Here is a 25708-nt window from a genome sequence, read left to right on the forward strand (position 1 = left end):
TCTGCAGGGTTCACATGCCGGTGACAACCCGCTAAACAAGCAGTGTAAGCAGCTTAAAAATAGATCTGCACAGTGATTATTATTTCCACACTGCTGCTTCATTTTTCCGCTATAGCTTCTGGTAGCAATACAGGCAGGCATCTTTTTAAGTCTATAGGCATTAGAGAGTCTTCTGGGGATACAGCTGCAGCCATGGAGGAGCTACTATCTTCATCTTGAATGTTTTTATATCTATTAATCTCTATTTTTTTTTTCCTTTAAAAACTTGTGCCATAAGGAGGAACAGGAATCAGGTCTACAGTAGAGAGGAGGAACCTTTGGTCCTCCTGATGTCGCTTAACTTCCACTCCCATCAGCCCCAGCAAGCATGGCCACAGATGATGGGAGTTGTAGTTTGGCAACATCTGGAGGGTCAAAGGTTCCCCATCCCCCTTCAGTGGGCTTAGCAAGTAAATTGCCAAGTTCATGTGATTGTAGACTTCTTCACATAGCTCTTTTGCCACCAGTGATGCAGTAGGTTTCTCTTGGGATGGGAGTACCTGAAAAACTAGGCTATATGCTTTGGACATAAGTTTCTAGGACCCACCTCAAGATATGTAGGGCTAGCCTGCAGTCAGTCAGTTGTGGTTCTCCTGAGATGGAAGCTGCCGGTGGTAGAATAATTTGGAGGTTTATTGAACCTTTGACCCTCCACATATTGCTGAACTACAACTCCAGCCAGCATAGCCAATGGCCACTGAGGATGTGAGTTGCAGTTCAGTAACAGCTGGGGGGCCAAAGATTCCTCACACTTCATCTATAGACTTAACTCCTTCCTATAGATAGGCTTATAGGAGGATATGGTAGGAATATGGCTATCTTCCCACTTCTTTTTCTCAAGGAGGTGCGACAGTTTTTTAAAAAAGGTGTAATTCCTCCCTCTTGCAGAATCTGAAAAAAGCCCCTTTTCAGTGCACATGGACTTTGGCATCCCTGGCCCAGAGATTCTCCCATACCTGATGGTCTTTTACTGTAAAGATCATCCTTTTAAGGAAGACCCCGGTTGCTATTTTATTAAACTGTTACTGAGTTTTCAGATGTTGTGCTTTCTCCAGCCAGGCTCCTGGAACCTTGCAAGCTCTGTTACAGTGAGGTGAACATGCTCCTACCAGGGGAACTGGAGCCCCAAGGGACTTTACACCTGGTATCGTGATGTCTTTTGCTGTCCTACACACAGGAACTCCACACTTTTTCCTTTCTCCTTTTAGGATGCCATTCATATGTTTGGTAATGGCTTTATTTTTGCCACACAATTACATTGTTGCTGGGATGTGGCCAACAGGGATCCCCGTCTCTTTTCCCTCTAGTTTGATCTGGCTTAAGCTGTGCTATGGCTATAACTGGCAAGGGTTCTCTAGTCTGAATTGTGATGTAGGCGATGTCTCAGGATGGACAAGTAGAATGGGCGCTGCTGGTGTTACAGCGCATGAGGCAGTCAGTTAGTTGGAGGACAGGGATGCTACCAAGAAAGGCAGGCCTGTCAGGCAAAATAGCAAGGGTGATGGTGGGTTGGTCATGTGGGTTGTCAGGGGAAGGGATTGGCTGTCCTATGCATGGGGAAAGCAATTGGCCCATACAGCACTCTCCCTGATTGGCTCAGGAGTGCCTGCCCCTCAGGTCCCTCCCCTTTCCTAGGGTGGGATGGTACCCTGGATTCAAACCCAGCACCCGTACATGCAAAGTGTAAGCCAGGAGTGGGGAACCTGTGGTGCTCCAGGTGGGTTGGACTCGCAACTTCCTTTGGCCCAACCAACAAGGCCAATGGTCAGGAAGGTGGGAGGTGCAATACGATGATGTCGGAAGACCAGATTGTCAGTTTGCATTTCTTAGTACACAAAGTTTTGATCTGATGTGTAGAGATCTTTCCTATTCTAATTAATTCGAGAGGGTACTGGAAGCTTCTCTGTGTGAAAGAAACAAGCAGAAGGTTCATGATGGTTGGGTTATTCCTTCAGAGAAGCTGAGTACAGCTGGCTTAAACTGGTTCCGTTCTCTCTTCTGTCAAGCTCATGCAGACTATAATTATAGGCCAGGAGGAGCCTGGGTTTCACTCTCACTTTCTGTCTCTTTTCTTTCTGGTGTGGTGTTCTGTACATAGTATGCTTAGTGTTATGGTTTAGACTTATTAGAAGTTATTGTAAGTTTAAGTTAAGTCTGCTACAACTGGATTTCTTATGGACAGTGCAAATCTTGAATGCATTGGATTTGTGACCATTATGCTCCTTTGCCTTCAGTAGCAGTAAAGCTCTGCTGGATGAAATACAATTGCCTCTGATCTATTGCTTGGGAATCCTGCAACGTGTTTAAGTTGTTACTCTGCTAACTATATATTGGAATCTACTCTGGATCAATATTGAGTGGAATTCCATGGCACAAGATTCCTTATGCTGTGCAATTAGCAACTGCTGCCATGCTATGGAGTGGGGGGGTGGAATGTGTCCCCACCCCCTCAGCTCTTGAATATTGCCCCTAGAGTATGCACATAGGTTGGCTGCAGATCCCCTGCCCAGGAAGTGTGAGTGTTGTGTGAGCTGTCTTCTTTTCCCTTTGCATATTATGCTCCAAAATGGTACTCAAGAGCAGCAAGGGGGACTCAAACTCCTGCCTGGGGTGGTGCCTGGTGACTTGGCTACTTGTTGGCTGTGTCACCAGATTGTGACAGAGTGGTGTGCACTGGCAGGCATTTCCCAGCTCACTCTGTGGGCAATTCCTACTTCATTGGCTTTGACAGTGCTTCCATGGAGATTGGGAGGGTGCCTGGTGCTTTGTGCTGTTCCAGCAGGGGAAGAGCACACGGGATATTTTGGCTGTTCCACAAGCAAAATGGCAGCATATTCCATCCCCCACCCCTCAGCACAGGGTTATTTGGTAAATAGCTTAACCTGAGCATAAGTAGTAGTGGACTACACTACTTTTTCTATTTTTAAATCCTGGAAGTGCTATTTTATTTTTAGGCAAAAATGGATTTAAGTTAATTAAGAGAGTCAGCTTTAACTTGGGTGCTGAAAACCTTAATAAGTTATCTTCATGTGTCCCCAATTAACATTTTGTTCTTGGGTTTTTGTTGTTGTTGTTGTTAAAGAAAGGCAACTGCTACATTCATTCTACATATGCACAATACTTTCTTACTTTGGTAATCCAAGATCACAATTTAATGATTTATTCACATTTGTTTGTACAAGAATCAGATGGCATATACTAAAAAGACATTTAATTAAAAAAAAGTGTATACGTTTACATCAACAGAAGATGAAATATAAACCTTTTCTACTCACAGTCATTCTATACATATTATAATAAACAAATCACAAATCTGTCACACAATATAAACGTTTAGTTGTTATAATGTAACAACATACAGAAAACCTTTATAAAATTTTGCTTTCGTTTTAGGTTTTAAATCTTACCATTAACTAAAATTAGCTGTGCGGGATGTTTGGGGTACATGACTAAGGCACCAACAGTACAAAGCAAATACAAAAGCAGAAGTATTTCCTTGGGAGTGCTCTACGCTGAAACACCACAAGAAAAGGCAACAATAGTAAGTAAACCTGCTGCAGCCTTTACAAGTTTCTTCTGGGGTGACAAGGTTAGTCCTATGGTTGAATTTCTTCCAATATATCACTTCAGTTCTGATCACAGCACATGCTACAACACTGATGGCTAGGATGAACTTCACCAAGGTGAACTTTTCATTAGCATCTTGTATTTCAGACAAATCATTCAAGCCAAAGCATAAATGCATTTTAGACTTATGTGAAAAGGATTTCTTGGACTTAAACTGCAACACTTACAAAAATACTTTCCCTTAAACTTGGGATTGCTTCAAAACATTGCTTTATAAATATAGAAGTACTATGCAAAGGACTAAAAGTAAAATCATAAGTATGTATACCCCTATCTGAGCTATTTTAAAAATTGGTTTATTAAGCAAGCATTTGGGATAGATACTGAACTTACAGAAACCAACGTACCCTTTAAGAATTTACAATCCCCATGACAGCTTCTTGGCTGATGTATTATAAATATACCATAGTGTAGCACGTAGTATATAGCACATTATGCTTAGCAGCAGAAGCAATAAGGTCTGCATGGCCCAAAAGTCCAAGGTTCAATCCCTGGCATCTCCGGCTTAAAAGAATATCACATAGCAGGGCTGGGAAAAACCTCCCCATTAATGATATTTGAGAGCCACTGCAAGTACTTTGGTAGATGTGCCAATGATCTGACTCTCTATAAGGCAGCTTCATATTTAACTATTTTAAAGCAGAAACAAAATTGGTTGCCTTCAATTACCGAAGTCCTCCTGCAGCTCTCATATCTTACCTATGTGATAATGCAGTTACCAATTAAAACACACATTACGAGGCTTCCCATGTATGGCACACACGTATGGCTTTTAGGGGTGGGGTGGAATAGGCCTCAGAAAGCAAAAGTTCAATCAATCACAACCAGGAATCATAATTTTGTTGCATTATACCACTGTGAATTGCAGGGTCTTACTAGCCGAAGACTGGAATGTTTGGCAGCTTGCATATGTTGCAGCTAACAGGAGCTGAACAGAGAATGTGCACAAACTGACAGAATGAATAGTGTATATATTGCCTGATCAATATGCATAGTCTCCAAGCTGAATATGAAGTTATCCAAAGGATTTCATATAGTGACCAGTGAATATGCACATTCTGCACTCAACTCGCATCAAACCCAAATATGCATTTCTTATACCAAAGATCCCTGAACAAACTTCAGTATAACTGCATACTATATTGGTAACATGACCTCATGTTCTCCATCACTTTAGTAGGAATTCCTGGGATAGTCATGCAGAAATAGGTAATAAAAACACATTGGTATAAGCATTTATCTTAAAAAATATTTCCTGTTGAAAATCCTGCTTTTATGCTCAAGATGGAATTTCACGCCTTAAAACATTTGATGTCTGCAATTAGTGCTTTCAAGTCAATCTGTTTTAAAAGCAGACAGAAGTAATGCCTCAAAACACCAGATATTAGTAAATTGTGCCCATGGCTTCTTTTGTAGAGTTGTAAATCCAAGGTAATGTTCATACTACTAAAGTTAAATCTCCAAAGCATAACTGCAAGGAATAAATGAAAAGCTGGCAAAGCTCTTAATAAAACGGTGGTGTTATTTCAGTAGAGCTTTTCTAACAGTCAAAACTCACCAAGTTAATTCTGTAATGATCATACACTCAGAGCCTAGGGCTATATTTCAGCTGAATGAGGTGCAGGCATTTGGCTAAGATATGATTTGTAAAAAGACCAAGAAAAGTTTCCACCCGAGTACAAACAGCGAAGTGTAAAATCCTAACAAAACTGACATCTTCAGTTTTCCCAACTATGTCCCCTACACGTGGTTTACAAAGAAGTAGTACTATGGACCATAAGAGTTAATAGAAAATGCCCTTTAAAGACAAACCTTTGTTTACTGTTACATTAAGAAAATGTTTGGATTTTGGGTCCTATAAGCACCCCTTTTATACTGGGCCCCAAATTCAGCTAAAGTGCCTGTAGCTACAATCCTAAAGTAATTTACTCAGAAGTAAACCTCATCGAGTTCAATGAGACTTACTCCCAGGTAAGTGTGCATAGGATTGCAACTTAAGTCTCAATGAGACAAGTAAACATGCTTAGGATTGTGCGGCATGCCCCACTGGAACCAATCAAAACTAGTTTGGTTAGTCACACCTAGTGTCCCAATACTTTCAATGGGATTTGGTTATCACTAACTTGAGGTGGATAAGGGCCTGGAACCATCCTATGTATCATTACTTGGGAGTTGTTCTGTCAATCTCAGTAAAAAAGTAAAATGATAAGGCTGCCAAGCGTCTACGTTAATGCTTTCTAAATTATACTACAGATAAAATTAGTGCTATCACCAGCAAGTGTCCTTTAATACAACAGACATCAGATTCCCATCTAAATGCTTTATCAAAGAGCAAATAAAATTATTTGAAAGGTTAATGTAAAGAAACAAGATTAAAATTTATTTTTGATTAATTACAAGTGCGTCTTTGTTCGCATTAGTAAGCATTCTTTATACAGTCTATTCTTCACTGCTGCCAAAACACAACAGAGCAGAGAAAAAACAGCTAAAACAAAACTATTTTTTTCCTAAGTTATTTGCTGGATAAAATTTTATTCAACACAACTCGGAGGTAACTTTTTCAATTGTAGGCATGTGGCACTTAGACAATCATCTTTGCACAGAAAGCTTGTAACAGTCATGCGAGGGCACAGTAATTATCTTAAACAAGGCAAATTTCTCACCACAGAGCAGTGGGGAAAGTAAAGGAGGCACTGCACTGGAACATTACACCTAGTAAACTCCACATGATACAGTTTCAGAAACAAATACTTAAAGAGCTATCATTAAAAAAGGTAAAGTGTTCAATGAAACATGATTTAGTGATAGCTTCGTTTGGTGGCCCTAAATCAGCATTATCAATAAACAATTTAATTGAGCAGTAGATCAAATCAGAGGATTTGAGAGCTTATCACCACAGGGAAGATTACAGCAAGGTAAATTCTAAATTTCTTATTCAAAGATGCAGTGTTCCATTGTCAGAGCCCTCCGTGTAAATTCAAAGATTGTAAAGATACCTGAAGTGTTTCATTGGTATTTAATATGTAGACTGAGTTCACATATTCATATGAATATTTCCACTCACTAATGAATACCACATGGCGCCTTTCCACAACAGAAAACTACTGAGGATGAACTTTGGTTATCTAAATTACTCTCTCACTGCTACTTTCTGTCTGCAAGGCTATCATCCTAAGAATACCTACTGGTCCTATTGAACTCACTGGGATTTACTTCTGAGTAAACTTGCTTAGGATATGCATATCTTTCAAATATGACAGTAGATGCTTTGGGAGTACCATTCAAATTGAAAATTGTTGATGTACCTAGAACTGCTGAAAGGTGACAGAACAGCCCCCCACCCATCATTAAGGTTTGGTTAACAAAGCAAGATTTCTGGATGTCCTAGTAAAATGCCCTGCAATAAATAATTTACATGTGTAGAAGAAATCAGAGCAAGCACATGATTTTAATATTAATGTAGCCTATGCTGTCACTCTGTCAATCTGCACTGTGCATATTAGTAACCACTACTGCTTAAAGAAGTGCAAAAGAGTGGAGGATGCCACTGACTTAAAGTGCCCTAAATCGTAGCTTTTTCTTTAAAAAATAAAAATGCTACTATTAAAAATCTAGAAAATAAAACAGTTCATGATGAATAAATCTTTGTCTGCCACCTTCTTGGTTAAAATCGGGGGATGAAACACTGCATCTTTCAAAACAGAAAAGGAAGCAGTATTGTCAGCAGTAGGTGCATATGGAAGTACAGTACTGCATAAAGGTCAGTAATGGACATTACACACAGGAATATCAGTGACAATTTTTTTCAGGCATAAATAAAGAATCCATTGAAAGCATAAAAGCCAGGACTACCAGAAATGGTTCTCCTGAATGGCTTGAAGTGGTTAGTGGATAAGCTGAAATAGGCCACAAGGCATGACCATAAAGAACCAGGAAGATAACATCAATGTGGAGTATGTCCAGCCCTTGAACTCCTTTTTCCTGGGGAGGGAGAGGCAAAGAGGAAACAAGTTTTTAATAAAGAACCGTGTGTGCATTTATTGTTAAAGTAGAAAAGATTAGAAATGAGACAACCATCAAATTACAGCCCTCAAAAAAGCAAACCAAGGCAGCAGAACCAACATTATTGAAAAGTATCTTTCTCCTGTCTTCACTTAAATATTCTGAAAGACCTTCTGCAACATCTTTAAGAAGGTTAAAGCAGGTAAATAATCCAAACAGTACTGGATTTAATACTCTACTGAAATATCCAATTGTGTCCACTATTTACTAATCAAATGTAAATTATGCTCTACCCCCAGGTGTACCCAGAGCACATTTGACTAAAATTTGTAGTGTGGGAGATATGCAGTCAAATCTAACAATGCATATTCCTGCTAGTTAACATGTGAAGGGGTTAAGATGATAGAGCTGTATTGCTGATAGGCAAACTCAGACTATAGAAACATGTGATGTCATTTCCCCATTCTCTCCTAGGGGGGAAGAAGCAAAAGAAGTATTTCCTGTTCCTTCTCTCTTTCTCTGTGCTTCATACCGTGTGAGCAGATAAACATGTCTGGGTCCACCCCAAGCCTAGATTCCATATTGAAAATAACCTTTTATTTTTGTACCCAAAAAATATTTTACTTGCATTTGTTTTTGCTGCTAAGGACAAATGCTTGACTGTGAGTAAAATGTATGTTTTAAACTTAATTTTCAGTCTGTAGCCTGTTTCTTTGATAAATGGGATAATAAAGGGAGAAATCAGCCTAACAGCTAAGTCCTATACTTTCAATTAAACTACTTAAGATGGGATTTAAACTCTGCTCAGTCCCACACTTTTAAGTGCAAGCGCTAAGTGGATCCCTTTGGCTGGTAACCCACACATGTGGGTCTGTAGGGGAATAAAATATAATTAATTATATTCCCTTACCTACCTAATAAAGCCCATCATAAGGTTATGGGCCCAGTATAGGAAAGAATTCCAGAGATTTCTGAGGTTTTTTTTTAATTATTGAAAATGATTTTTAAACTGGAGAAATATTTTTTTCTGTTATGTTTCCTCAATGTCATGAGGGTTTTTTATCTAGTGTTGGAGGATCAACTCGTCTGCCCTTTTCCTCCCCTTTCCTTTGCAACACAACAATGAGACTTGAGGGTTTTTGACTTCTATTTTGCTTTTTGAGGCTATTTGGATTTTTATTTTTGTGATTTTGAGTCTTTATTTTGAATTTTGGGTGGTTTTAATTTCAATTTTTGCACCATTTTTCAATTTGGGGCCGAACTTTTCCCTTTTTGATTTTAAGATGGCTAGCAGGGAATTCCCTTGCAGAGGAAGGCCCCAAGTTACCCAAGATTACTCAAGAATGATATCCAGTAATTCAAGATTTATAAAATAATTACTTTAGAAAAATGTCATCACACATTTTGTGTCTGTTATTTTCTTGTGCCAGTTTTACACAGTTAGGCTAAGATTCAATGTACCTGTATGCCATTTAGGATCTGTATCCTGGCTGGAATCTAGCAGTTTCCTCAAAAATCAGTTCTTTCAGTTTTTCCTTTGGTAAGTCATCCAGCTCCATGTCAAACTTGAAGGGTGCTTCAGCTACAGGCTAACAACAACAGCAACATGAAATCTTTTAGTAAACCTGTTTACAAATTTGTTCCAAACCACCACAGGAAACAGGGAGGTAACAGTGAGGTAAATGTAAACTACTTTGAGGACCAGGTGGTTTAAAAGCAGGATATAAGTCTTTAAAAAATAATAAAGCATAGCAAAATTTGTTTTACGATTCATTTAGTAACCAAAGAGGAAGCAGAGGCCAACTGTATGTTACTTCTTACATTTTTATAGGAAATTCTCATGCAATGTTCTTGTTAGATTAGGTCTGAGTTGTTTCTAGTTATGTGAAGACAGTCATGTCTATTTCTCAGAGTGAAAGTGTCTAACAGAATGTGTTAAGTAAGAACACAATGAAGTGTATGAAAACTTTTTCCTGTGTAATACAGTAAGTTATTACAAATAACATGAGCTTATGGCTCTTGTACAATGGCATTGTTTGTGGGGTCTAAACACAAATGCTACATGCACAAAGTTCGGACAGATACATGGACATAAACAATTATGTACATACATTTGGGGGCTCTGACTGACAGGAATTGTTCATCATATGTTCACCTGTGACACTTGTCATGGGAAACATTGGTGTAGCTATTGCAGATGGAACAGTTGTTTTTGCTACATAAAATATGGCACTGCTCTCAAATAGAATTTAAAATCTAAGGCATCTGATAGTCACATTATGTCAATTGTCTAATATTATCCCATGTAAACATAAATATCAACCAATCTTTATTACTATGATCACGGATCAGTCACTAAGTTACAATCAAACAATTTTACAGTTTCCAGGCCAGTAAACAACGACAGTCGTACCTTGGTTCTCAAACAGAATGCGTTCCGGGAGTCCGTTCGACTCCTGGAACCATTTGAAAACCAAGGCGCGGCTTCCGATTGCCTGCAGGAGCGCCCTGCAGCCAATCGGAAGCTATGCCAGACATTCAGCTTCTGAAATTCGTTCGAAAACCGGAACACTCACTTCCGGGTTTCGATCGTTCGGGAGCCAATTTGTTTGGGAGCCAAGGTGTTTGAGATCCAAGGTACAACTATATTTGGAATTAAGAGAATGGCCATGGGCTAGGATGTGTTAGCATTGTCACACATTCACAATCACACTAGAATGGATTGCTGAATGTTAGTGAGTGTGCTTACACAGAATTTTGTCACTTTAACGGTGATTTTGTTAGTGGAGCCTGACAAAAAGAGGGAAATGTAAAAATTATCCGATCTGTCTGTAAATGTAAATATAAAATTACTTACTAGTACATATAAAATTATGAATTTTGTTTGTGATTTACTTGCTAGCATCCTCTGTTCCCCAAACTATTCTAAGCATCTATTTAAAGAGTTTCAGTGATTTCAAACCAAGTAAAATAAGTTGTTCCCCTACCTCATCACTTGGATCATAATACTGCTCTAGATATGGATGTGCCAAAGCTTCTTCCACTTCAATTCTTTTATGAGGGTTGAAGGTCAACATTTTATCCAACAAATCAAGAGCTATGGTAGAGAAAGCTAGAATCAGTTTGTGTTGTAATGCAACCATATTAATTCAGCACTGTTCTTCCCTTCATGCATGATTCAGAGCGGTTCTGATTAAGTTTAGCCAGTAGCACAAGACATATATATCCTAATTCAGAACACAGAAATTGGAGGGTGGGAAGAAAAATAGTTTATAGGAGAACAAGCCAAATCCCACAATCTCCCTAATAGGTTCCAAGGCATCATTGAATGCTGTATGGGACTCTGGACTGGACTTACTGCTCATCTGCTCTCAAGAATATTACTTGCGATTGTGCTTGTCTTGGGGTACCTGCCAACCCTCTGCTTCTGATCTTGCTGGACATTGCCACAGTCAGTATACTTATTTCTTTCTGCCCCTGAAGAGTGCAAAAGAAGCCAAAGAGGCTCCCTAACTCTGCTCATCACCAGGGCTCAGCTATACAGCTGCAAATAAAATGTTTTAAGTGTGTTGCAAAGTGCAAAATACAAATGTGACACTAGATGGCGACAGTGAGCTATGGCAAATTCAATATATTTTTCAAACCATTTTTTAAAAAAGCATTTTCACAGCGTTTTTTATATGTGTGTAGATTTCACCCAAACATGAAATGCAAAGCCCATGGGCACTGTGTGCATGTCCATAGCGCCTGGGCCTTATTTCCAAGCTTTGTTGATCTGGAGTCAAGCACAATTGATAAGAGGTTCACTCCCAACTCAAAGAAAAAAGCAAAAGCTAACAAGAGTTTCATGAGCATTTGGCCAAGTAATGCCTAGGGTGAGCAACCATCCTTCAGAGTGCCACTGACTACCAGCACATGAAGTGATTAGCCCCAATGAATATGAACTGGGAACAGAAATTAGCAAACTACAAATCTTGTAACTTTTTGTGATTTAAACTCTTTACAAGCTGCAATGAATCTGATACCAAACACAAATATAACCTAGTTTATAAAGTTATATTCTGTGAAAGGAGATTTAATGGGCAGGATTTCAGCCCTTGCTACATTCAATGGTCACACATCTTGCATCACTATATTGCAGTTGTTATCTCAATCTTTTTATGTTACCTTTGGGGTCAGCATTTGGAAACAGCCTGTTCCATGGCACCTTGTTTTTGTACGGAAGAGAAAGCAAATAGTTTCTGGCTTTCAAATTGATTATGCAGTTCAAGTCTTCTTGAGAAGGAGATCCAAGTATGCCTACAATTTAATAAAATAGAGAAGAGTATTATTGTGGAAACAAAGCATGTGAATGCATTTGATAAAGATTAATATCAAGTTTCTTAAATCTGTTATCATTTACTAGATTGGGTGTACTAATAGATGCAGGTTTGTCACTGAACACCCACTTATCATTTGTGGTGCTGAGCACCTTCCACTAATTAAGGTTATTTCACCAGCTGCTGCCGTTCCTGACATTATCCCTGCTCTGGTTACCTCCAGATTTAACCCCTGCTCAGGGGCTGACTTTGGAAACTGGTTGGAAGCAGCTGCTAGTAATCTGGAAGCTGTATTTTAAATTAACTGGGAGCAGTACTGAAAGGCAATTATGTGGTATTCTTTAATTATCTCAAACTAGTTCATATTTGTGTACCAACAGATGATAATAAAAACTTGTATCAAAGGATGGTACTGAAGAGGAATTTTGTTCTTGTTCGTTTTCTACTTGTTTCAGTGGCACTTACATCAAGGAGGTTTCTGCTGGATTGTGCCCTTGTCTGGTGGAAGAGTGCAGAGTGCTGCATGCAGAGCAGGAGAGGTGAGAACAGGGGACAAAATCAGCATGAATTTAAAATAAAAATATGAATAGATGGCCACAGCTGGTACCATCAATCAAATCAGTGGGCTGGAGAGAAATGGCAATTAGTAGACAAAAGCAGCCTTTGCCTATGGTTATATATAGAAATCTTACCAAGGATGTGGTTCAGCTGATCAAGATAGTGTTTTCCTGGAAAGATGGGTCTGTTTGATAGCATCTCTGCCAAAATACAGCCTACAGACCAGATATCAATAGATTTGGTATAACCCTACAAGTGGAAAGATGGGGAAAATCACTTGTTGCTAGCATTTGCTGTACTGTTCCAACATACTACAATTTAAGAGAGCTAAGATATGGTAATTTTGAAATCCAGAATTCCAGTCCTAGCACTTGTGATGAATCAGAATTTATATAACTGTTCTTGAACAATGAGGAAAGCACTGTGTTTTATAAATATGAAGGGTAAGCACAAAAGTACAGAAGACACCTACAATACAATCTATGGATGATTACTAAAAAGTCAGTCTCAATGTTTATATTTGCTTATCACAGAAAACCACAGTTCAGCCATGAGATGTTTAGAAGCTTCTTCTTTTGATTTAAGCACAGCTTTCCATGCTGTTGGGACTGAGACCTACTATTAAGCCTAGCCACAATTAGTCTTAACAAGCCAACGTAAGTAGCAATAGTGTCAAGCTGGCTTGTTTTAAACTAGCTGTAGTTAACAATAATCACAGTTGGTTGGTTCAGAACATTATGAACAGTCAGTAAGTAAAAGCTTCCAGATTCCTAATCGTCATGTAGGAACAAAAAAAGGGGAGGGGAGGATGTAAGCGTGCGGCTCGCTACTGCCAATTCTTGCTTATTCACATCATGCTAAACTATGGTTTATCATAAGGTGCGTATTCAACCACTGCTTTCAGCTGGACTCACTTGCACTCACCCTGACATGTGTACATGGGAATGCAGTCTTAGAAACATAAAATACAAACTTTATCTAATTGTTACAATGTGAAACCCACAAAGATTACTCTTTTTTTTAAAAAAAATTCCAAGCCCTAAAGCCAGTTTGATTTTTTTGATATAGACAAGGTATCAAGAAACTCTAACTTCAATGATTGCTGAGTTAAGCAAGCCACACACTTAGCCTGAGCTGCTCATGTGTAAAATGGTACTAACTTCTGATTTCATATGAAAATAAACAGCGTATTTTGCACACAAAGATACAGAAATAATTAAAAACCTGACAATATGGATTTCTGAAGTGCACTAAAACTTTGGATATACCTCTGTGCATAAGATTTGAGATATACATGCTAAAAGAATGGACAAGTATTAGAACATGGTCCATTGAACTTTTTTGGGTTTATGTGAGTTGATCCCACTACTACTAAGCTTCAGACTGCCTTAGATTCCCACTTCCCTGCTTCTGCAAACAAGGATGCAAAACCACAAACGTGTGTTCCACTGTGCTCTGCCAGTTTAGCCAGCTCCTGTCTCTCACCAGTGATAATTGCCTGCCTGCATATGTACACTTGCTTCCAGGGATTAAAATTCCAAACGAATGCTGAGCTGCTACAGTTTATTTCCTGTCATATTCACAGTTCCATTCCAAAGCTAAAAAGTAGCAGCACTAGGTACTGTGGTCTCAATTTGGTAATTATATAAAAAGCCATAGCAAGCAGCTTCATCTCTCGGAAAGCAACATAACTTTCAATGATATGCAATCAAGAATTTCTGTCTGAAGTCTAAGCTAGCTCTGGTTTGCAGCACATAATCAATACATTCAGCTGAGCCAGCAAACTCTCATAGTCACTGTCAGTGAATTAAATATTGGGGTGCAATTTGTTCATGTACAAAATTTAGCCACATTGTAGTGGAACGCTCTCACAGATGTGATTTTTAAAAGACATCTGAAGGCAGCCCAACAACAACAACAGTAGTAGTTTTAAGAATAACAATAACAACATTATTTGTTATTAAATATTTCGAGCACCACATGAGGCACTCTTCCATGCAAAGCTCTTACTTTAGAATTCAACATGATTTCAGGAGCTCTGTACCAACGCGTAGCTACATATTCTGTCAGGAACCCAGTGTGATCATGATCTGGATCTGCAACGCGAGCCAGTCCAAAGTCACAGATCTAATATCAAATCAAACAAAGATGTTATAGGAGGGATAGCTTTCTCTTTATTTTTTGTTACATCAGCATTCCTAATCAAGCAAAAATTCCTGCATTGCAGGGGATTGGAGAAGATGACCCTCGAGGTCCCATTCAACTGTGTATTTCTATGATTCTATCATCAACAACCCTCTCAGATTTTCAAGCTGCAATAAAAACTGTAAATATGCTTTCTGCCTTTTAGAATCTGCAGATTAGCTATCCCATGGCAACAAGAAGGAACATTTACAGGTTCCATTCTTTAAGGAAATGGAGATAACATCTGAACAAAAAAGTGAACAAAGCTTCAATCCATGCATAAACAACTTTTGTGTGTGTGCTAAAACTTCATTGCCAAATACCACAACAATGGCACAGCTTTGTTTTTGGGATCTTTGTTGGCACAGAAACCCACTGATTTAAAATAGCGAATGAGTAAGTTTTATATTGACATGGATACTTTTATATTGACAAAAAGATACTTGCTAACCTTGAGATCACAAGTGGTGTTTAGCAGCAAATTGGAAGGTTTGAGGTCACGATGCAGCACATTGGCTGAATGGATATATTTTAATCCTCTCAGGATCTGGTAAAGGAAATAACAGATGTGGTCATTGCTGAGATGTTGAGTCTTTAAGAGCTTGTAAAGGTCTGTCTCCATTAGATCTTGCACAATGTATCTGTAAATCGTATTAAGGCAAACAAACCAACATTTTACTACATAATACTGGAGTTGCTCAGCTCCCAAGTTCTTTAAAACTTCACTTCTATATTTTTAGAAGAAAAAATGTGCAATATTGCTGGATGGTTAATCAATAAAGAAGCATATCACCCATAACTAATGTCATAGTAGTCTTACTTAAGAATAGCTCAGTCGGTAGAGCACAAGACTCTTAATCTCAGGGTTGTGGGTTTGAGCCCCATGCTGGGCAGGATTCCTGCATTGCTGGAGTTGGACTAGATGAGCTTCATGGTCCCTTCCAAATATACAGTTCTATAATTCTAAATTGCAACATTCGCATGGTACAAAGATTGCTTAGGCATTGAGAATGGCATGATTCCATATCCTATTACAATTTGCTAATCAGTTGGGCTCTTGGAAAAATTCGTATTACTGCTTCAGACAATCCTCTCCAGCATGACAACAGGACATATACATCCCATCCAACATTTTGGGAGGGCAGAGCGAGACACACCACCACCACCACCCTGCCTGTGCAATCTCCACTCTCCTTTGGTCACCCGGCCACCCACTGTCCATTCACTCACTTCTCTTACATCTTCGCCCAGCCACCTGCTGCTTCTCATGCCCTCACCCGCCCCTTCTCACCCTTGCCCATCTGCTGTGCGAAATCGGGGTGCCCTAGGACAAAGGCAGAGCCCGGGTCACCTTCAAAGAAAGCAGGGCCATCCTGCTTAAAACAGGGTGCTTGGCAGGGATGCATGTATAATCTTTTCCCATGTTGTTATATTACAATTGTGGGGAGTCTGCAGTCACTGGCCAAATTCCAAATACCCTTCCAGACACTGCGAGGCCACCCTTGCTCTCTGAACCACTCCTCTGGAAGTAATTTCATCTGCATTTTGTACGTGTGTGCACATGAGCATGAGTGCAAGATAGAAGAAGTGGCTGATAGATGATGAGCCCTGAAAGAAAAAGGGGGGGGGGAAGGCTTGCCGTGAACCATGTATGGGATGAGCCTAGAAGGATAAGGAAGGAAGGAGAGGGAAACTCCCTGAAGTGGATACAGTCATACCTTGGTTTTCGAACAGCTTAGTTCTCGAACGTTTTGGCTCCCGAACACTGCAAACCCAGAAGTGAGTATTCCAGTTTGCGAACTATTTTTGGAAGCCAAACGTCCGACAGGGCTTTTGTGGCTTCCTGCAGCCAATCAGAAGCCGCGCTTTGGTTTGGTTTCTGAACGTTTCAGAAGTTGAATGGCCTTCCAGAACAGATTCCATTCGACTTCCAAGGTACAACTGTACAATCAAACCAAGTGGAAAAATGGAAGTCTGTGTGTGGGTATTCTGTGCAAGTTATCCGTTCCAAACAGTGTCAATGGAAGGGTGGGGTAAGGAGCCAAAATAGACAGAGGTTGAGGGAAACACACAGAGAGATGGGGTGGCACAGAGATGAGGTGTACAAAGAGTGAGCTATGCTCAGTCCACTTTTAGCCTTGGCCTCACCCTCTGCCAGCATGCAGCCCTCTCTCCAGCAGATTACCCACGAGGGTTTGAAGTCCTCAACAGATAAAAGGTTCCGTTACATTACACACAGAAAGACTTGGGCTTAGTACAACTAATAAAACAGCAAGAATCACTGGATGACAAGATCAAGGAAATAGTCTTTAACATATAATTTAGGATAACACCACAATCAACAATCAACAGTGATACAGAGCAGAAAGCTGAAACAATGAGAGCACAAGGGCATACATCTTTAAAGGATACACATCTTTCATCTGTTCAGTTGTTGGAGCTCTGATAATGTCATTGATCCCAATAATATTTTCATGTTTGAAGCGCAGTAAGATTTTGATCTCTCTCAGAGTTCTCTGGCAGTAAGTCTGGTGTTCAAAAGGACTGATTTTCTTTATGGCCACCCGAACTTTATTCACATTGTCATGTGCCGAACTGGAAGAATAATAATCAATATTAAACAAAAAATTAATGGCATTATCTACAGAACAAGACTCAGGTTGTCTAGAAATGCAGACATAGCCTTTTTAAAATCATGAAGATAACAAAATTCAATCTGCCAAAATGCTGTGAGGTTTCAGCACTTTATCATTTTTCTCAGAATCAGTGGTTGCAAGATTATACAGCATCAAAATAACTTTAGCCATATTAGATAAAGCTTTAGACACTATGTCAGAAAACATTTAAAACATAAAAGCTTGCATTGCATTAGTAGCTTGCATTAAGCCCAGTATACCTGAAGGAGCGTCTCCACCACCACCGTTCAGCCTGGACATTGAGGGCCTATGAGGCCCTTCTGACAGTTCCCTCACTGTCAGAAGTGATGTTACAAGGAACAAGACAGGGGGCCTTCTCAGTAGTGGTGCCCGCCCTGTGGAACGCCCTCCCATCAGATGTCAAGGAAATAAACAACTATCTGACTTTTAGAAGACATCTGAAGGCAGCCCTGTATTGGGAAATTTTTTATGTCTGATGTTTTACAATTTGTTATATGTGCTGTAAGCCTCCCAGAGTGGCTGGGAAACCCAGCCAGATGGGTGGGGTATAAATGTTGTTGTTGTTGTTGTTGTTGTTGTTGTTGTTGTTGTTGTTGTTTTAAGTCCCATTAAATAATTTTGAACAACAAAATTATCCAGGTAACAGTTAGTCACTTGCTGCTTGAACTCTTCTCAGGATGTGAAAAGCAGTAGTCGGGAAATTTGTCAAAATATTCACAAGATTAGTTATATGTCTCCTTTGAACATTGGCAGTCAAGATTCCACTTCTAAACATAATTTCAAATTTCATTCCAGATTTCCTGCCTCATTAAAATGTCTATGATTTCAGCTTTAATTAGAAAGATGGCACACCATCTCATGTCTTTGAGAGAAACATAGCCAATTGAATCTTGCAGGATTGCTTGTACCACCAAACCTTTATACTGTCCTATGGTGTGACCAGGGAGATTAAGGTTTTTTTGAAATATAACAGTTGAATTACTAGAACTAAATAGAAAACAGGTGTTTTAGATAAGGAAACAAGAGTTAATACACACTGAAATACAGCAAACAGGAGGACATTATATCAGTAACCGAATTAACCAAATTGATGAACCAAAGAATAGAGAGGAAGAATCATTTTATATTCCAGTATATGCTTGACAGGTTAGAAAAGAAGCCATTTCTCCTCTTTAATTAACAAGGCACTGGTCACTCAGGCTGAACATTGTCCTGGCCATTGCTTTTTTAAAGCTTAGATACTCAGGGACCTGGGTTAAATTTTCCATTAAATTAAAGCCTTTTGTCACATAACATATTAAATCCCTATGTGAACTACTTCAACAAACACGGACTACAAAAACAATCAAATATTTAATATAGGTGCAATTCCTATTTAGGCAATGTTTTAAAATGAAAAAGTGCTACAATTTATGTTATAAGTTATACACATAATCCTGAAGTTAAGAGCTTTTCAATCACTGTTTTCTAGAGAGAAACAAACTGTGAGAACTGTTTCAGACAATGCTGTGGTCTATAATTGTGTATATCAAGTTTATACTTGTGACTTATCATGTAAACTGCACATGCACTCAACAAACCACATTATGCACTTAATGCTTTGTGCTTGTGAAGCAAGTAAGGTAAAGGGAACCCTGACCATTAGGTCCAGTCGTGTCAGACTCTAAGGTTGTGGCGCTCATCTCGCTCTATAGGCCGAGGGAGCCGGCGTACAACTTCCGGGTCATGTGGCCAGCATGACTAAGCCTCTTCTGGAGAACCAGAGCAGCGCACGGAAACGCCGTTTACCTTCCCGCTGGAGCGATACCTATTTATCTACTTGCACTTTGACGTGCTTTCAAACTGCTAGGTGAGCAGGAGCAGGGACCGAACAACGGGAGCTCACCCCGTCGCAGGGATTCGAACCGCCGACCTTCTGATCAGCAAGCCCTGGGCTCTGTGGTTTAACCCACAGTGCCACCCGCGTCTGTGAAGCAAGTATAGAGTCATTAATGTCATGCATGGATACACTGCTTAGTGGCAGGTAACTTCTATACACATGGAAGAGTAGTACACCTTGGCAATGCCTTTTTCTGTGGGTTCTGCTTCCTCACTCACTGTGCCCCCAGGTGCATGGGCACAACCCTTTTACCACTGGACTCTGCTCCCACTGCATGGGCTCCACCACTTTACTGCTAGGCTGTACCCCTCAAGTGTGCACAGGTGGACTCCATGTTGAAGGCTGGGATTCCAAAAGGACTCCAGCTCCTGGCAATATGAAAATGACTGATTTTTAAATAAACTCACCCTGGGAAGGGGGGTGGAATGGACACAGTGTGGGAAGCAATATTTATCCTTGTCAACAAGGCCCTGAGCAAAAGGCAGTTAGCAGAAGTGCAGGCCTTAACAAAGCAAAGGTAAAGAAGCATCTAGGATTTAGTGAGTGTACATTAGAAGGTGCTTTGCTAGGAAGACAGCAGAGAAGAAAGGCAGCATGACTTTAAAATGAGCAAAGTTGGTCAAATCTTGATTTTCTTCAGAGATGCGTCAATAATTATATAAAAAGAGTAAGCCAGAACAGGAAGCAAATATAGGATACGGAGGATTTGGTGGTGGACGTTTAGACCAGATGCAGCTAGAATGACCTGACTCAGTATGAGGCAACTTCTTATGTTCTTATGGAGTCTAAGGTGTAGGCCAGGGGTCAGCAAACTTTTTCAGCAGTGGGCCAGACTATATTTTTTTTGGGGGGGGGGGGAATGAATGAATTCCTATGCCCTACAAATAACCCAGAGATGCATTTTAAATAAAAAGACACGTTCTACTCATGTAAAAACACGCTGATTCCCGGACTGTCTGCAGGCCAGATTTATAAGGCGATTGGGCCACATCCGCCCCCCGGGCCTTAGTTTGGGGACCCCTGGTGTAGGCAGAAGATAACACTTTCAATAGGACCACAGTCATCTACAAATCACAGAAATAGCAAGACACAGAAGAGGGAAGGAAATGAGTGCTAATGCCAAGACAGATTTCCACAGGAAAAGGGTCAGAGAGTTCTTAAGAGTTCTCAGTTGTGGTTGAAAAGAAGTCAGTGTAGAAGAGAATGTGAAAAAAGCTGGGTCAATGAGGTTATTTGTATGAATGCTGAATCACCAACGAAATTGGAATATTGTCGCGGGGAAGGGGAAAGTCATATGAAGCGTGACATGAAAGCTGAAGGGAGGTAGCATGGGAAAATGGCAATATATCACAGCAATCCAGAGATGCAAAGGAAATATAAAAGATGAATTTTGAAGGTTGGAAAGCAGTGAAAAAAGCAAGCAACCAGAAGCTGAAATGGCAGGATTTTGCAAAGAAGCCAATTCTGCCATCACATCAGCCAAGTCAGGATGAGTGGGAGGAGAAGAAACTTCAAAAGACGAGAGCAGCAACAGGGACTGTGTTGGGGGAGGGGAGGCAGATTTTGGTGCATGCAATGAGCTAGAGGGAGGCAAGAAAGTAACATTCCTAATTATCACAATCCACAAGGAGAGTTCATCTAGAATATTTCAACTCAGCCCTGTGGACCCTTCAATGTGGAGTTCCTCAGGAATCAATCCTATCTCCTATGCTGTTCAACATCTACATGAAACCGCTGGGTGGGGTTATCCGGAGGTTTGAAGTATGTTATCAGCAGTATGCTGATGACACTCAGCTCTACTTTTCCTTTACACCTGCAGGTGAGGCCGTGGAAATGCTGGACTAGTGTCTTGCCTTGATAATAGACTTGATGAGAGCCAACAAACTGAAACTCAATCGATATAAGACTGAGGCACTGTTAGTGGGTGGTTCCCTAGATTGGATGGCTTCAATGTTGCCTGCTCTTGATGGGGCTACACTTCCTCTGAAGGAGCAGGTTCATAATTTGGGAGTACTCCTGGATCCTTTGCTGTCACTTGAGGAGATGATTTTCTGAGGCCCTCTTTTGTGTGCCTCCTCCACAATAGGTCTGGAGGGTGGCAACACGAGAACGGGCCTTTTCTGCAGTGGCTCCCCATTTGTAGAATGCTCTCTCGAGGGAGGCTCACTTGGAGCCTTCATTATACACCTTTAGGCACCAGGCAAAAATATTCCTCTTTAACCAGGCCTTTGGCAGACTGACATACAATGCCCTATTAAAATGTGGAGGTCAAGGGGGGTGTTATTGGGTTGTTCTTGTTTTTATTTTGAGTATGTATTCTGTGTTTTTAATTCATGATTTTATCCTGTGAACCGCCCTGAGACCTGCAGGTATACGGCAGTATACAAATTAAATAACAACTATTACTACTATTCCTGGCTTCAAATCACTTTTGTTGTAGAGTTATCTTAAGTGATTCAAGCAAAGTCACAGAGTAAGCCCAACACTGATCCTGAACATGTTTCCATTAACACAACCTTCCAACAATTTCTTTGATTTAGAGCATGTGCATATGTTTATGACATATTTACATTTAATATTGACATTTCTACTTCTATGAACTTTATTCCAATCTCATTACTGTAACATTAAGACATGATCAAGGCTTTTCTTAAGTGTTCATGTTATGGTCACTTACTGACTGCAGTTGAGTGGCTTATGCTTATACTTTAGTTTTTAACTAGATTCAACTACAGTTTTCACAGTTTATAGTCACTTATACAGTTTTTAAAGGAATAACTCGTTTGGTTTTTTATCAATAAAATAAACATTCAACAAGTTATTTTTATTAAAAATGCATTCAAATGTGATTTAAATCAGTGTTATTTATTGCTTAAGAATTGCTCACATGCAAACTTTTATTAATATTGCTTTAAAAAAAAAGTTCCCCTAGGACAGAGTACACTGTGCAGTGTTCCTTTCTAAGGGGAAAAAACTTTTCTTAAAAGGGCCCGATGCAAAGTGCTGCTGAGCATACACTGTGAGCAAAATTATTGTATTTGCTTCTTCCAGAGTTTCTGGTCAGTGACTGATGCCTACAAAAGAGCCATTAGGAGATGCTAGGCTACATAGAATAAACTGAAGAAGCTAACCGAAGAAAGTTCTAGGGCAGCAGTTGCCTAGTCTTAAATGGGGTGGGAAAGGTGTGTACATGTGAGAGATATACTCTGACTCCTGTGGATAATATTTAACGTCAAATTATGTTTTAATTACTTATTAACTTTCACCAACTATATTCCATTACACGTTTCTTTAAAAATAGCTCATTCACTGCAAGACTAGTATGTTTATGCTGCAGTGAAGTCCCTGAGACTTAAATACTTTCAATGCACTTATTTTAATAATGAAGCACACAAAAACTGAATCACGGTTTTGTAGACTTCTACCAAAAGCAGTTTACGCAAAAAATGTGGTTTTATCAGCACTCGGTTCTGATTTTTTTGTGCACAATAAGACTTTGCCTACATATGCACCACTACTTCTCATCCTTCATTATTCCCTGTACACTTTATGTTGTTTCATAACAACATATGGATATTTAAATAAGATATATTTAACCATTCTGGCAAATTTGAAACACTACTGATAGATACCAAGTTACGGTAAGCCAGAGTTCTACTGCACTTGCTACAATACATTTGGCAGAGCATGAAAAGAGAAAATGCCAGCAATGAAACTTGAGTATTAATCAAACAGCAATACAGCTTAGACAACACTGCCTTGCACCTTACTGCCACAGCTTCTCATATCCATATTTTGACAGATACATGAGGATTTGAGTTAACCAGCACAATACATGTGCAAGAGCAAATTGTTTTCTTCATACTTCCTATAAGTACCAACTAAATATGACAAATGATGGCATTTGATCCATCATTTCCTTCCAATTTTCAATCTTCCACTTGCATCTCCATCTCTTCTTGCTCATGACAACATACAGTCAGCGGCAACCCACCACAAGTTATTAATGCTATTTAAATCCAACCAAGGATCTCTTCTCTCACTTTTCCCTAAGACAAAATAAATTGGGGGGAAAGATGTCACCTTGCTTTTACTCTTTCAGCAATGAGAGATCAGATAGCTCCCTAGCTTCTAGAGGCACCCCATGCCCTCCCAGAAAGCTCCCACACTACATATACTATCAAGCCAAATATATTAAATAAGCCACAATACACAAACACTATCATTTTGTTTCATATTCACGGTGATATGATTATTGAGCTCTTGGCTTTACATTTTATATTTATATTGCTTTTATCAGTATAAATTGCCTAGGGTGCTGTTGACCAAGGAGTGAACTCATGAATGTTACAAACTATAATAAAATAATAATTTGAATTTATATACTCCCCTATACCTGCAGGTCTATAACATACAACAACTTCCACTTTGCTCAACAGAAAACACAGGGAACAGCAACAGCTTAATGGTAAAAGCACCTACTTTGCATGCATAAGGTCCCCACAGTTCAATCCTCAGCATCTCCTGGAGTCCAGGTAGAGCTGGGAGAAACCCTTGTCTGAAATCCTGGAGCCCAACTGCCTGTCTGTGTAGACCAGGCATGGCCAAACTGGGTCCTCCAGCTGTTTTGGGACTACAATTCCCATAATCCCTGACCACTGGTTCTGTTAGCTAGGGATGATGAGTGTTGTAGTCCTAAAACAGCTGGAGGGCCCAAGTTTGGCCATGCCTGGTGTAGACAGTACTGAGCTAGATGGACTCATATATCTGACTCGGTATAAAGCAGCTTCCAATGCTCTTATTTATTAAATGGTTTGGCAGAGAAGAGGTGGTTAAAAGAAAGAAATCCAGCCCTTTGCATATACAAAGGATCAAATTCCGGATGCATGATTATATCACAATTCTGTGCACATTTACTTGGGGGTAGTCCACTGAAGTCACTGCTATTTGCTTGTAAGTAAACATGCACAAGCTTGAGTTGAAGAGCTGCACTTTGTAAATCTACACTTAACTCTGAGCAAGACTCATCTACTTATGATACTATTTTGCTTTCCCAACAGACACTGCCCCCCTAAAGAGCCCAACACAATCTAAATACAGTCCACCAACGCTGGTAGCAGGTGCTGTACATACAGTCACAACAGGATTTCAGCATAAAAGTGACACTGTGGGTGGGCTGTAGCAAGTCATCTTTGCAGGGCACAGGAGCCTCTGAAAAACTGGGAGGCAGAGGAAGGTGAGAAGGAAAATCCAACGATTAACAGGTCAGTGTGCAAGCATTTTTTATTCTCCGGGATCGCACTGCAAGCTGTACCTTATACTGTGCCAGAAAAACAGGAAAGGGATTCTCTCTCTCTCTCCCCCATACATAAGGCTGCGGTCCTGTTTCCCTTTCTTGCCCTTGGGTACTCACTCCCCGCACAGAGGCTTACTTCCGAGTAAAACACGCGCAGAATGGCACTGCATGTGTCGGGCTCTGTAACCTCTCGGTCCTGATCTCCATGCTCCATCCCATGCATGCTGTTATTCCGAAGGAAGGGCAGGAAAGGTCCCTCGTTGCAGCGCTAGTGCGCAGCGTCCTTAAAGCCCATAAGCCAAGGGTGCTTTCTTGCATTAAAATAATAATTAAAATGCTGAGGGGGAAATTCAGCAGCAGGAGCAGCAGCAAAGGGTGAAGGGGGGGGGAGGGAGAGAAGTGGAAGCAAGAGGAGAGAATTAGCGCCTTCTTACCAGACCATCCCGTAAGCCCCTTCCCCGATGTAGGAGAGGTTGGTGTAGCGAGGCCCCACGTCGAAGATCTGCCCTCGCACCATTTCCGGGCCCCCGGCGAGGCTGGCACAGCTGCCCGCCGCTGCCCCCGACACCGCCGCCATGTTGTTGTCCGTGAGGGGAGGAGGAGGAGGGGAGTGGGGGTGAAGGAGGAGAGGGAAATAAGAGGGAGGGAAGAGGAGAGGTAAGGCGACAAGGAGCTGGACTCTACCCTCCCCTTGCCCGTCCGTATCTCTCTGTGTGTGTGTGGAGTAGAGAGAGCAAGAGGCAGATAAGAAGGACCGGCCCGCCGGCGCCGCCACACAAACCGCCTGCCGCTCACTCAGGAACCGCTGAGGAAAACGGGGCGGGGTTTATGTGGCGCGCGCGCACGCGACACTGAGAGCGAGAGAGAGCGCGAGCGCAACGGCGGGGGGGGGGTGGAATGGGGCGGCGCAGCTGAGGGAAAGGTGGACGGGGCCTGCTCCAAACCTATAAGCTGCAAAAGGGAACGGAGAGGGGGCGTGACGGGTGGGCGTGGCTTCCTCGGGGTGAGGGAGCGCTGCGCGCCGCCTCTCGCGCTTAGGCGAACGCGCGCGGGTGCGAACTGGGCGGGGTTTGGGGGGTGGGCGGGGCGCTTAAGGGGACGAGGTGCAGCAAGCGGCCGCAGCAGCCGCGGAAGGGGCGTGGCTTCG

General features: G+C 40.8%; 1 protein-coding gene across 2 annotated transcripts; it reads right to left on the minus strand.

Annotated features, from left to right (window-relative positions):
• Positions 1-3168: 3168 nt before the first annotated feature.
• MAPK1 (mitogen-activated protein kinase 1) lies at positions 3169-25205 on the minus strand. Of its 2 annotated transcripts, XM_033136074.1 has the most exons (9): positions 24996-25202; positions 17142-17324; positions 15181-15370; positions 14556-14672; positions 12680-12794; positions 11836-11967; positions 10656-10765; positions 9130-9257; positions 3169-7647 (listed from the first exon to the last, which is right to left on the minus strand). In XM_033136074.1, the coding sequence occupies exons 1-8, from the start codon at positions 25136-25138 to the stop codon at positions 9141-9143; spliced, it is 1107 nt and encodes a 368-aa protein (XP_032991965.1). In that variant the 5' UTR covers positions 25139-25202; the 3' UTR covers positions 3169-7647; positions 9130-9140. The 2 variants fall into 2 exon arrangements, with proteins under 2 accessions (XP_032991965.1, XP_032991966.1); XM_033136075.1 differs by lacking the exon at positions 3169-7647 and having other exon boundaries at positions 9129-9257; positions 24996-25205.
• Positions 25206-25708: the final 503 nt, after the last annotated feature.

The sequence above is a fragment of the Lacerta agilis genome, chromosome 17 (assembly GCF_009819535.1).
Source record: "Lacerta agilis isolate rLacAgi1 chromosome 17, rLacAgi1.pri, whole genome shotgun sequence".
NCBI lineage: Eukaryota > Metazoa > Chordata > Lepidosauria > Squamata > Lacertidae > Lacerta > Lacerta agilis.